General features: G+C 43.0%; 1 protein-coding gene across 1 annotated transcript; it reads right to left on the minus strand.

Moving 5' to 3' along the window:
* Positions 1-2922: 2922 nt before the first annotated feature.
* On the minus strand, positions 2923-9313 carry LOC124001846 (storkhead-box protein 1-like). Its single transcript, XM_046308969.1, has 2 exons — positions 7975-9313; positions 2923-3375 (listed from the first exon to the last, which is right to left on the minus strand). The coding sequence occupies exons 1-2, from the start codon at positions 8294-8296 to the stop codon at positions 3368-3370; spliced, it is 330 nt and encodes a 109-aa protein (XP_046164925.1). The 5' UTR covers positions 8297-9313; the 3' UTR covers positions 2923-3367.
* Positions 9314-13610: the final 4297 nt, after the last annotated feature.

The raw sequence follows: 13610 nt of genomic DNA on the forward strand, positions 1-13610 counted from the left end.
CAATGTGGTGTGGATATTTTTTTTTCTAAAGTATTTTTATCTACCACGGAACCGGAATCCCCCAACAGAAGCTAGCCAGCTCACTAGCTACTAGCTAGTAGTCAGCTAACCACTGCTAGCGGTCATCACCTTTAGCTCGGAAAGCTCTCGCCAGTTTGTACAACGCGATTCAAACCAAATCATACCGGACCTATTTTCTCTCCATATCCCCGGGTTCCTACCACAAGTTCTGAACCTTTTCACCTGGATCATCGCAGCTAGCTAGCTGCAATCTGAGTGACTACTCCTGGCTAATGTCTCTGTCACGAAGCAAGCACCAATTAGCCTGAAGCTAGCCGATGCTAGGCCCATCTCCCGGCTAGCTAAAGAGGCCCATCAGCCACTCCTGGGCTACAATACCCGGATCCCTTCTACTGCCGGTATGGGGCACAGAACCCCGCTGATCCTAGACTACCGACGCAATCTGCTGGAGGGGGTACTCAACTGGCTCTTAAGTCGCGACGTCCCCTGAATGCCCATCTGCTAGCCTGCTAGCCGCGGCCCGCTAGCTGTCTAGAGCATATTAGACTGTTAGCTGAATAGATCCATCGGCCAATTTCTTGGGCCACTATACCTATTTTTCCAATTGGACTTGGACCTCTCTGCTACTCGGAACCCTACGAATCCATCACGACTGGTCTATCAACGTCACCACACGTGGAGGCTAAAACAGACTTATTTATTTATTTATTTTATTTAACCTTTATTTAACCAGGTAGGCAAGTTGAGAACAAGTTCTCATTTACAATTGCGACCTGGCCAAGATAAAGCAAAGCAGTTCGACAGATACGATACAGAGTTACACATGGAGTAAAACAAACATACAGTCAATAATACAGTATAAACAAGTCTATATACAATGTGAGCAAATGAGGTGAGAAGGGAGGTAAAGGCAAAAAGGCCATGGTGGCAAAGTAAATACAATATAGCAAGTAAAACACTGGAATGGTAGTTTTGCAATGGAAGAATGTGCAAAGTAGAATAAAAATAATGGGGTGCAAAGGAGCAAAATAAATAAATAAATTAAATACAGTTGGGAAAGAGATAGTTGTTTGGGCTAAATTATAGGTGGGCTATGTACAGGTGCAGTAATCTGTGAGTTGCTCTGACAGTTGGTGCTTAAAGCTAGTGAGGGAGTCAAGTGTTTCCAGTTTCAGAGATTTTTGTAGTTCGTTCCAGTCATTGGCAGCAGAGAACTGGAAGGAGAGGCGGCCAAAGAAAGAATTGGTTTTGGGGGTGACTAGAGAGATATACCTGCTGGAGCGTGTGCTACAGGTGGAAGGTGCTATGGTGACCAGCGAGCTGAGATAAGGGGGGACTTTACCTAGCAGGGTCTTGTAGATGACATGGAGCCAGTGGGTTTGGCGACGAGTATGAAGCAAGGGCCAGCCAACGAGAGCGTACAGGTCGCAATGGTGGGTAGTATATGGGGCTTTGGTGACTTTCCTCCGTCGCGACATCCCTCTAAGGCCCTCCTCATAGCTTGCTAGTCCCGGCCTGCTAGCTGTCTGAACCGCCGTGTCTCCAGCCAGCCCAACCACTCACTGCAACCCTATGATCACTCGGCTACACATGCCTCTCTCTAATATTAATATGCCTTGTCTATTACTGTCCTGGTTAGTGATTATTGTCGTATTTCACTGTAGAGCCTGTAGCCCTGCTCAATATGCCTTAACCAATCCGTTAGTTCCACCTCCCACATATGCGGTGACATCACCTGGTTTAAACGTCTCTAGAGACAATATCTCTCTCATCAATACTCAATGCCTAGATTTACCTACAATGTGTCTCACATCCTACCATACCTTTGTCTGTACATTATGCCTTGAATCTATTCTATGGTGCCCAGAAACCTGCTCCTTTAACTCTCTGTTCCTAACGTACTAGACGACCAGTTCTGATAGCCTTTAGCTATACCCTTATCCTACTCCTCCTCTGATCCTCTGCTGATGTAGAGGTTAATCCAGGCCCTGCAGTGTCTAGCTCCACTCCTACTCCCCAGGTGCTTGCATTTGTTGAATTCTGTAACCGTAAAATCCTTGTTTCATGCATGTTAAAATTAGAAGCCTCCTTCCTAAGTTTGTTTTATTCAATGCTTTAGCACAATCTGCCAATCCAGAGGTCCTAGCCGTGTCTGAATCCTGGCTTAGGAAGAACACCAAAAACACTGAAATTTCCATCCCTAACTATCACATTTTCCGACAAGAAAGAACTACCAAAGGGGGTGGTGTTGCAATCTGCAATCTACAATCTCACAGATCACTGCACATAGCCCATCTGTAATGGTCGTCGTATGAAGAAGGTGTGGACCAAAGCGCAGCGTGGTAAGTGTTCATGTTATTTTTATTTAAACTTAACACAAAACAAAATAACAAAGAGAACAAACCAAAACAGTTCTGTCTGGTGCAGACACAAAAACAGAAAACAACTACCCACAACCCATAGTGGTAAAACAGGCTGCCTAAGTATGGTTCTCAATCAGAGACAACGACAGACAGCTGTCCCTGATTGAGAACCATACCCAGCCAAAAACAAAGAAATACAAAAACATAGAAAAAGGAACATAGAACTCCCACCCTGGTCACACCCTGGCCTAACCAAAATAGAGAATAAAAAGCCTCTCTATGGCCAGGGCGTGACACCATCCAACTACCTCATCCCCATACTGTATTTATTTATTTATCTTGCTCCTTTGCACCCCAGTATCTCTACTTGCACATTCATCTTCTGCACATCTACCATTCCAGTGTTTAATTGTTATATTGTAATTACTTCGTCACCATGGCCTATATATTGCCTTACCTCCCTTATCCTACCTCATTTGCACACTGTATATAGGCTTTTTCTACTGTATTATTGACTGTATGTTTGTTTATTCCATGTGTAATCTGCATTGTTGTATGTGTCGAACTGCTTTGCTTTATCTTGGCCAGGTCGCAGTTGTAAATGACAACTTGTTCTCAACTAGCCTACCTGGTTAAATAAAAAATAAAAATAATTAAGCATGTTTCTGGACGGTACCCAGTCTTAAGTTGCAACCCTAGTGAGGAATTCCACTCAACACATCAGTTGTGCCCCAACCCACCTCTTGGGAAAATCTGTCAGACTAATTCCTGTCATCCTTTTGGAAATACAGCCAGAGTCATTCCTGTTACCACTAGGGATATGCTGCCAGAATAATTTCTGTCTATCGTTTCCCCCAATTCTCTCTTCCAGGCCCCTCCTCTTCCTTCCACCGGGGAGAATACTTCAGTGTTTAGCATGGTTCCTTTCCTGAACAGACACTTGACTTTCCTTCCTGCATAGGACACTTCTCGTAGCCCCTCTGTTAGAAGCCTGCAAATGGAAACAAAGGGCTTTCATTCAATTAAACTTGTAACCAGATTTCCAGTTGAAATGTTGAAAAACAACAGGCTTTCCACACAGCGAGAAAAAGCATGTTTCAATCCACTAACAGTAGTTTTCTTTTGGTTTCAATCTGAAAACATTGTTTCTTTGAGTACAGGAATGCACATTTTGTTTTGGATGTTGTTTTTTGACTTGACCTGGAAACCGGTTAAAAAGTTTAATCGAATAGGGCCCACAGTCACAGCTTCTATGGGCTTTCCTGCTGAGGTGGTGGGTTTTAACCTTGAGAAAACCAGTGACAACATTTTTCCACTATCTCTGTCAAATGGGGCCAGATAAATAGAGTCGGGAACGAAGGGTACCTACCCACTGGGCACACACTGGTTGAATCAATGTTGTTTCCAAGTAATTTCAATGAAATTACATTGAACCAATGTGGAATAGACGTTGAATTTACATCTGTACCCAGCGGGTATGCACATGGAGCAGCTGCATCAACTACGCTCCTCGTTACTCAGTGACTACCACAATGACATGTCAACGGATGCACACACGTAATAGCAAAAAACATTTGCTGCCGGATGCTGCAATCGACAAATCAGATTACATGCAAGAGCTTTGACATTCAAAGAAACACAACGTCCTCTTGGGTGGTATTTAGTTGTTCAGTAGCTTACCAATTCCAGACATGTTCAGGACTGACGACATCTCAACCCTACAGCAATTTATAAATCAGCCAAATACCATATGACAAGAAAATTGGCATCAAATATAAATTTCAAGTTTTGTCTGGTTAAAGCGAAAATGTAAAAACAATAATTGATGTGATTTTCGATCTTCTACAAATGGCAAGCCCACACCACATGGCTTGATCAACCTAAACCCTTTGGTTTTCAGGCCTTCAAATGTCGAGTGCGTGGACATCTAATCACATCACCGGTAGGACAATTGATCCTTGATCTGCATCTAATTATTATTGGCCTATTAGATTTATTTGATGTCTGACACGACTATTGTTCACAATTGCACCTAACAGAAATTGACAAAAACAAAAACTCTGGCAGGTGAGATAACCCTCGTTAAAGGGATACTTCAGGATTTTGGCAATGATTAAAAATAATCTACTCTCAAGAGTCCTTTGGATACCATTTGTATATCTCTGTGTCCAGTATGAAGGTAGTTAGAGGCTGTTTTGCGAGCCAATGCTAACTAGCGTTAGTGCAGTGACTGGAAGTCTGTAGGTATCTACTAGCATGCTGTGTGTGTTCAGAATGGAAAGGGGGAGGAACAAGCAGACCTCAGATATACATGTACAGTGGGGCAAAAAAGTATTTAGTCAGCCACCAATTGTGCAAGTTCTCCCACTTAAAAAGATGAGCGAGGCCTGTCATTTTCATCATAGGTACAATTCAACTATGAAAGACAAAATGAGAGAATAAAAATCCAGAAAATCACATTGTAGGATTTGTAATTAATTTATTTGCAAATTATGGTGGAAAATAAGTATTTGGTCAATAACAAAAGTTTATCTCAATACTTTGTTATGTACTTTTTGTTTGACAGAGGTCAAACGTTTTCTGTAAGTCTTCACAAGGTTTTCACACACTGTTGCTGGTATTTTGGCCCATTCCTCCATGCAGATCTCTAGAGCAGTGATGTTTTGGGGCTGTTGCTGGGCAACACGGACTTTCAACTCCCTCCAAAGATTTTCTATGGAGTTGAGATCTGGAGACTGGCTAGGCCACTCCAGGACCTTGAAATGCTTCTTATGAAGCCACTCCTTCGTTGCCCGGGCGGTGTGTTTGGGATCATTGTCATGCTGAAAGACCCAGCCATGTTTCATCCTCAATGCCCTTGCTTATGGAAGGAGGTTTTCACTCAAAATCTCACAATACATGGCCCCATTCATTCTTTCCTTTACACAGATCAGTCATCCTGGTCCCTTTGCAAAGAAACAGCCCCAAAGCATGATGTTTCCACCCCCACGCTTCACAGTAGGTATGGTGTTCTTTGGATGCAACTCAGCATTCTTTGTCCTCCAAACACGACGAGTTGAGTTTTTACCAAAAAGTTATATTTTGGTTTCATCTGACCATATAACATTCTCCCAAACTTCTTCTGGATCATCCAAATGCTCTCTCGCAAACTTCAGATGGGCCTGGACATGTACTGGCTTAAGCAGGGGGACACGTCTGGCACTGCAGGATTTGAGTCCCTGGCGGCGTAGTGTGTTACTGATGGTAGGCTTTGTTACTTTGGTCCCAGCTCTCTGCAGGTCATTCACTAGGTCCCCCGTGTGGTTCTGGGGTTTTATGTCTTCCATTTCCTAATAATTGCTCCCACATAATGCTAGGCAAAAAAGTTTTAGTCAGCCACCAATTACAAAGCCACATCATAGGTACAATTCAACTATGAAAGACAAAATGAGAGAATAAAAATCCCGGGCGGTGTAAGTTGGGATCATTGTTGATTTCTTCAAACCAAGCTGCTTACCTATTGCAGATTCAGTCTAACCAGCATGGTGCAGGTCTACAATTTTGTTTCTCGTGTCCTTTGACAGCTCTTTGGTCTTGGCCATAGTGGAGTTTGGAGTGTGTCTGTTTGAGGTTGTGGACAGGTGTCTTTTATACTGATTACAAGTTCAAACAGGTGCCATTAATACAGTTAACGAGTGGAGGACAGAGGAGCCTCTTAAAGAAGAAGTTACAGGTCTGTGAGAGCCTGACATCTTGCTTGTTTGTAGGTGACCAAATACTTATTTTCCACCATAATTTGCAAATAAATTCATAAAAAATCCTACAAAGTGATTTCCTGGATTTTGTTTCTCATTTTGTCTGTCATAGTTGAAGTGTACCTATGATGAAAATTACAGGCCTCTCTCATCATTTTAAGTGGGAGAACTTGCACAATTGGTGGCTGACTAAATACTTTTTTGCCCCACTTTATCCCAAGTAAACAGAAACAACTTTCCTAGACTTCTAACTAGTCTAAGTAACCATGGCCCTCCCACACATCTATGGGAGAGGTTTATGCAGAATAAAGTACTGAATGTGATACGTATTGTGGGCTGAAGTACAGCCCACACACACATCACTACCAGAAAATGACCAACAGAGCCACATACAAAATAGAATGACTTACCATTGGAATTAGAAATATTTGGAAAATTCTGTAATCTGTCAGTGATTATAAACCCCATTTTAGTTTCTCCAGACATGGGAGTATTAGACCAGCTTACTCCAACCAAACAAACTTAATAGGTTAGACCAACTTGTGACTCTGAACTTTGCTATCCAAAGCCAACCATTTTTTTTTTCAATTTCAAAAGCTCTATTTCCTCACTTTTAAGTCAAGTCAATGTGCGTGTGATTATTCACTGTTGTGAATATGAATTCAACTTCCAGCACTCAGTAAGACATGAACCTGATACGGTATGACTGTGATTTGTCAGATGAAAGGTGGGTCAGCACACAGTCTTCCCCATCCATAGTATGTTCAGCACTTGCGCCGGCCAAGCAAGACTATTAGCACTAGCAACTTGCATGAGCATTAATATAGAGACCTCATTAGATTACAGACTGTATTTGTCTGTGGATATTTATTAGCTGTCAGGGAAACATTCCAAAGCTTAACAATGCTTGCTGCTTCGATGGTAAGGTCAGGGAGGGCATGGTATCCCCGTCCATGGACAAATAAGCACAGAATATCACACTTTTTCTCAATCAATATTTGACTGTTTGGCAACTTTCACATCCCTTTGAAATTGTTGATGTGGTCGAGAGAGAGTGAGTAAGAGAGAGAGAGAGAGATGTTTACATGGTCCTGAACTTTGTCTCTTCCCAAATCCTGATTTGAGTTAGGAGCAATTGTGACAAAACAATGGTGTTTCCCGATAGGTATTTGTGTTCTTGCTTACAGTGCATAAAAAAACACACACAAATAGCCTACCTCTCCCTAAAAGCAGATTTTGTTCAGACTTTCAAAACATTTATGAGTGAGCGACTAGACACAACTGCGGTTGAACTTCACGTGTCCCCAAACGTCATCATATACACACACACCACTGTGCATATCTACTGCTCTGATTGTTTAACTGAAATACAAAACATATCCCACTAATTTCAAGACAAACTCCAAAGTCCCATCACACATATTTCCCATACTAGCTGAACAATGGTGAGGAAAGTGGGAATTAAGCAAACCACAGGGAGGGCTATAAATTCAAATGTATTTTTACTCTTCTGTTGGCCTCATGGTTCTCAATTACCCCTCATAGGCGCCATGCGTCTTGCACATTCCATTTGATCACATCCCAATGGGCACAGATGTCAATTCGACCCTTATTCTACAATTACGTGGAAACAACGTTGATTCAACCAGTGTGTGCCCAGTCACAAAGGCCTACTGTTATCCATTAAAGTTGAGCCGCACTATCCTATTGGGCAGAGAGGATCACCACAGTGTTCAGATGACCTGAAATGTACCTTTAGCTACTCAATAAGCCAAACAAACAAGTGACAACCTGCCTGGATGGTATTATGATGATAATCACTGGTAGCCTTTAAGATTCATTAAGTACAGTCTTACCGATGCACTTGATCTCGAACCCTCCGGGCGGTTTGAGAGCCCGCCTGGTCCATCCCTCTCTGAGCTCCTCGAGGTGGTGTTCCTTCCCTTGGATTAGCAGGACATCCTGGTCAATCCAGCCTAGGAAGAAAGTCTCCGATATCGCATCGGTCACTTTCTTATTCCAGAAGTGCTGCATGTTGACGGCTTTGAAATCGGCAAATATCTCGTAGCCCGTGTGATGTTGCTGGAGCTTGTCGGTTACCGCGGGCGACTCCTCGGCGCCAACCCGAGACAGGACTATGCCCAGAGAGTGAGGCGCGATCTGCAGAAACTTATCCATGTCTCAAATGGCTTCGTTCTCCGCTACACCATGAATGACAACAACGTCCAATTTCTCAGAGCAGCATGTTTTACAGTATGTTTTATTCCGTACTTTGATACATTTCCAAAACGAGCACATCTTTCTAATGTTTCAATCTTGATTTAGGTCTATTGAAAACTGTAGGCTACCACACAAACTTGACAGCACACATTTGATCTGCATCACGCAAAATGGAAATGTAGGCTATAGCCTATTCTTACAATAAATGTTGTCACTATCTGTGTCCCAAAACGAACCTCAACACGTCAAACGTTTTTATCAGGCGACAGTAGCATACCAATTTAACAGACAAATTAACTCTCAAACCCAAGCTTTCACATATAGCCTTACAAAGAAATAGGTGAACCGATTATTCCATGACCCACTTCCCAAGACGGTGAGAACCCCTCATCTGTGTGTGTACATCGGTCGATCGGTGCACAGAGATTACAGCTGCAAGTGCAGGCGATGACTTCAGCGTTCTGCCGTTCATGACTTCATTTGGTGCGCAAAGGCAGCCTCCCTCCCATTCAACGAGGGCGCACCGCGTCTCCGCATTTATCCAAAAAGGAATAGATCATCCAAACTGGGTTACACTTTCTTCTGTTCTGTGTAAAACGCCTGACACATAGCCTAGTGTGTACCATTCTCATTCACCCCTCGGCTCTTTGAGAAGATAGACGCCAATTCGAAGAGGAGCAGGACCACCAAATATTTGACCGTAACTCCACCTACAGCCAACCCTCTGAACATGATGAGCTCCATACCCGGGGCATTGCAACAGATGAAAACAAAAATATTTGACACCGTTGGTATGGTTCCATAAAATACCAAATATTTTTATAACTACCCCAAGATAGATCAGATCCTGTCATTTCCAATGGGAGTAAATGAATCATAGTGGGAAGAACAAGCAAGGAGGTGGGTAAGAGCCAAGCACGAGCTAGTGAGATCCTATGAATGCATTCTAGTTTTATTTGCGAATTTCCATTAGGGAACGCCTACGCTGTGAAATGTGCACGTGCAATAACTCAATTCGCCCTTGCACTCCTTCTAAACAATGCCTTTTATACATACTTTGGCAACGGGTAAAGTCTACAAAACCAAAACGCGGCATCCTCTGTTTGATACAGATTCTAGTACTGGAAACATTGAATTGTTTGGACATCAAATGTTTCATCTATAAAATAAAATAAATGGCAGAATGTTAGCCAAAATCCATTTTCTCCATCTTCTCCCACTGCTGGCCACTGGGTTTCCTCTCATCTCCATATTTGGTAGTGAGTGGAAATACCAACCAGATGCTTCACATTTATACATCTGGTGAAATATCCATAACTGACCAAATGTGTTAGCCTATATGGCCGAAAATAAAAAGGTGAAATGAGGGAACGTCATTTCTTGAACTTGGGATTTTGTTTCTTGAACTTGGGATTTCATTTGAGTTATTGTCATATATGGCAGAGCACCCAGCTATTAAAGCGAGAGAGCGCACCTGTTACTCACTCCCTAACCTTAGCCCTTTTAGCTAACCCTAACCTTAACCTTAACCCCTAGAGCTAATGTTAGCCAGCTAGTCAACGTTAGCGACCTAGCCACCTATCTAACATTAGCCACAACAAATTGGAATTCGTAACATATCATACGTTTTGCGAATTCATAATATATCATACATTTTGCAAATTTGTAACATATTTTATGTTTTGCAAATTCGTAACATATTGTACGAATTGCAATTTGTAACATATTGTACTAGCTGCAATTCGTACCATATAATTTGTAACGTATCATATGAAATGGATGATGGACATCCACAATTAATACAAAATGGAGTGTCTCGGATTTACATACAGAATAATACTAAATGCTCTGATTCCATGTTGGTGAAACTATGTAGGCTAGTGATGATGTTTACTTAGTAGGCTAGGCTACTGTAGGTTAGTGATGATGTTTACTTAGTAGGCTAGGCTACTGTAGGCTGGTGATGATGTTTACTTAGTAGGCTAGGCTACTGTAGACTTAGAAATTGCTTGCATATTTGAGCAGTTTTGTAGGGCTACACAAGTGAACTAAGGAATAGTAGGCATACTAAGGAATAGTAGGCATATTCCTCTTGTGGAATTACAAAACACAACTCAATTATGCAATTAAAAAGCAATTACTCAACTGAGCAAATTGATCAATATTAGTAGTGGCCGGCCATAATTAATAGCAATTCCATCTATCTGGTCTAAAGAAAAAAAGGTCAAGTCTAACGGCGGTCTAACAGCGGTCTAACGGTGGTCTAATGGCGGTCTAAAAGCGGTCTAACGGCGGTCAACCGGTGGTCTAACGGCGGTCTAACGGTGGTCTATCGGTGGCCTAAAAGCGTTCTAACAGTGGTCTAACGGCAGTCTAACGGTGGTATAAAAGCGGTCTAACGGTGGTCTAATGGCGGTCTAATAGTCTAAACCACTGCATCCAGAACACACACTCTCTCCTCTACCTTTCCTCTCTATATCTATCCTATCAAATAACCAAAACAAAGACATGTGAGGAGTGCTACTTTCACTGCCAAAAAGAAGAAAAAAAGAAGGGGACTCTCATTCAAAGCAGGAATGCCATTGTGTCCTCAAAAGGAAATAGAACATGTCAGTTGTTCAGTGCTTTGTTTGTTTATAGTAGTGTGGAACCTGATCGTGTTCCTTTTCACAGTGCTCCTTTTTTGGGGCCACAGCAAAAACATGTACTGTTGGGGGAACACTGATAAAGAGTGTTCATCTTCCTTTGTTTAGTTTTTTTACATTGATGGTCAGTAGGTCTGCCCCAGATTTTAAATCAGACATACTGTAACTAAACATTCATAACTGTTGTTATTATCTGATCTAACATAATTCATCTAACAATTGGTCATGTGTGCTGTTTTGAAACAAGATTTGAGGAGGGAATAATGATTTGTCAGGTATGATATAGACTCAGTGGACAGTAGGATCAAATTACCTCTGAATAAAACTGTGCAATGATTCTCCCTTGATGGACCTTTTTTTTACAATAATTTTTTTTAAGGGCTAGATTAGTTTTAATATTGCAGATATATTGTAGCTTCCATCAATGTAATTGTCTGCATCACTTCTAATCCACCATTTATTTTTTGGCAAATATATATACCCTGCTCAAAAAAATAAAGGGAAGACTAAAATAACACATCCTAGATCTGAATGAATGAAATATTCTTATTAAATACTTTTTTTCTTTACATAGTTGAATATGCTGACAACAAAATCACACAAAAATGATCAATGGAAATCAAATTTATCAACCCATGGAGGTCTGGATTTGGAGTCACACTCTAAATTAAAGTGGAAAACCACACTACAGGCTGATCCAACTTTGATGTAATGTCCTTAAAACAAGTCCAAATGAGGCTCAGTAGTGTGTGTGGCCTCCACGTGCCTGTATGACCTCCCTACAATGCCTGGGCATGCTCCTGATGAGGTGGCGGATGGTCTCCTGAGGGATCTCCTCCCAGACCTGGACTAAAGCATCCTCCAACTCCTGGACAGTCTGTGGTGCAACGTGGTGTTGGTGGATGGAGCGAGACATGATGTCCCAGATGTGCTCAATTAGATTCAGGTCTGGGGAACGGGCGGGCCAGTCCATAGCATCAATGCCTTCCTCTTGCAGGAACTGCTGACACACTCCAGCCACGTGAGGTCTAGCATTGTCTTGCATTAGGAGGAACCCAGGGCCAACCACACCAGCATATGGTCTCACAAGGGGTCTGAGGATCTCATCTCGGTACCTAATGGCAGTCAGGCTACCTCTGGCGAGCACATGGAGGGATGTGCGGCCCCCCAAAGAAATGCCACCCCACACCATGACTGACCCGCCGCCAAACCGGTCATGCTGGAGGATGTTGCAGGCAGCAGAACGTTCTCCACGGCGTCTCCAGACTGTCACGTCTGTCACATGTGCTCAGTGTGAACCTGCTTTCATCTGTGAAGAGCACAGGGCGCCAGTGGCGAATTTGCCAATCTTGGTGTTCTCTGGCAAATGCCAAACGTCCTGCACGGTGTTGGGCTGTAAGCACAACCCCCACCTGTGGACGTCGGGCCCTCATGGAGTCTGTTTCTGACCGTTTGAGCAGACACATGCACATTGTGGCCTGCTGGAGGTCATTTTGCAGGGCTCTGGCAGTGCTCCTCCTGCTCCTCCTTGCACAAAGGCGGAGGTAGCGGTCCTGCTGCTGGGTTGTTGCCCTCCTACGGCCTCCTCCACGTCTCTTGATGTACTGGCCTGTTTCCTGGTAGCGCCTCCATGCTATGGACATTACACTGACAGACACAGCAAACCATCTTACCACATCTCGCATTGATGTTCCCTCCTGGATGAGCTGCACTACCTGAGCCACTAGTGAAAGCACCGCCAGCATTCTAGTGCTGGCGGTTTGCTACCACTAGAGTGAAAGCATCGCCAGCATTCAAAAGTGACCAAAACATCAGCCAGAGCACCATTAAATCCATTATTTTTTTAAATCGAACGAATATGGCACCACAACAAACCTGCCAAGAGAGGGCCACCCATCAAAACTCATGGACCAGGCAAGGTGGGCATTAATCAGAGGCAACAAAGAGACCAAAGACAACCCTGAAGGAGCTGTAAAGCTCCACAGCGGAGATTGGAGTATCTGTCCATAGGACCACTTTGAGCCGTACTCACCACAGAGCTGGGCTTTACAGAAGAGTGGCCAGAAAAAAGCCATTGCTTCAATAGGAAAATAAGCAAATACGTTTGGTGTTTGCCAAAAGGCATGTGGGAGACTCTCCAAACATATGGAAGAAGGTACTCTGGTCAGATGAGACTAAAATTGAGCATTTTGGCCATCCAGGAAAACGCTGTCTGGCACAAACCCAACACCTCTCATCAACCCGAGAGCGCCATCCCCACAGTGAAAGCATGGTGGTGGCAGCATCATGCTGTGGGGATGTTTTTCTCTCTGGTCACCCCCAAAGCCAATTCCTCCTTTGGCTGCCTCTCCTTCCAGTTCTCTGCTGCCAACGACTGGAACGAACTACAAAAATCTCTGAAACTGGAAACACATCTCCCTCACTAGCTTTAAGCACCAGCTGTCAGAGCAGCTTACAGATGACTGCACCTGTTTTTTATTTTATTTTACCTTTATTTTACTAGGCAAGTCAGTTTATGAACAAATTCTTATTTTCAATGACGGCCTAGGAACAGTGGGTTAACTGCCTGTTCATGGGCAGAACGACAGATTTGTACCAGATTTGTACTATTTTAAAATAGACTGTGA

Source organism: Oncorhynchus gorbuscha, linkage group LG17 (genome assembly GCF_021184085.1).
Source record: "Oncorhynchus gorbuscha isolate QuinsamMale2020 ecotype Even-year linkage group LG17, OgorEven_v1.0, whole genome shotgun sequence".
Taxonomy (NCBI): Eukaryota; Metazoa; Chordata; class Actinopteri; order Salmoniformes; family Salmonidae; genus Oncorhynchus; species Oncorhynchus gorbuscha.

Excerpts from the sequence above, each read along its gene's own strand:
- LOC124001846 (XM_046308969.1), bottom strand. The coding sequence starts at position 8,296 with ATGGATAAGTTTCTGCAGATCGCGCCTCACTCTCTGGGCATAGTCCTG.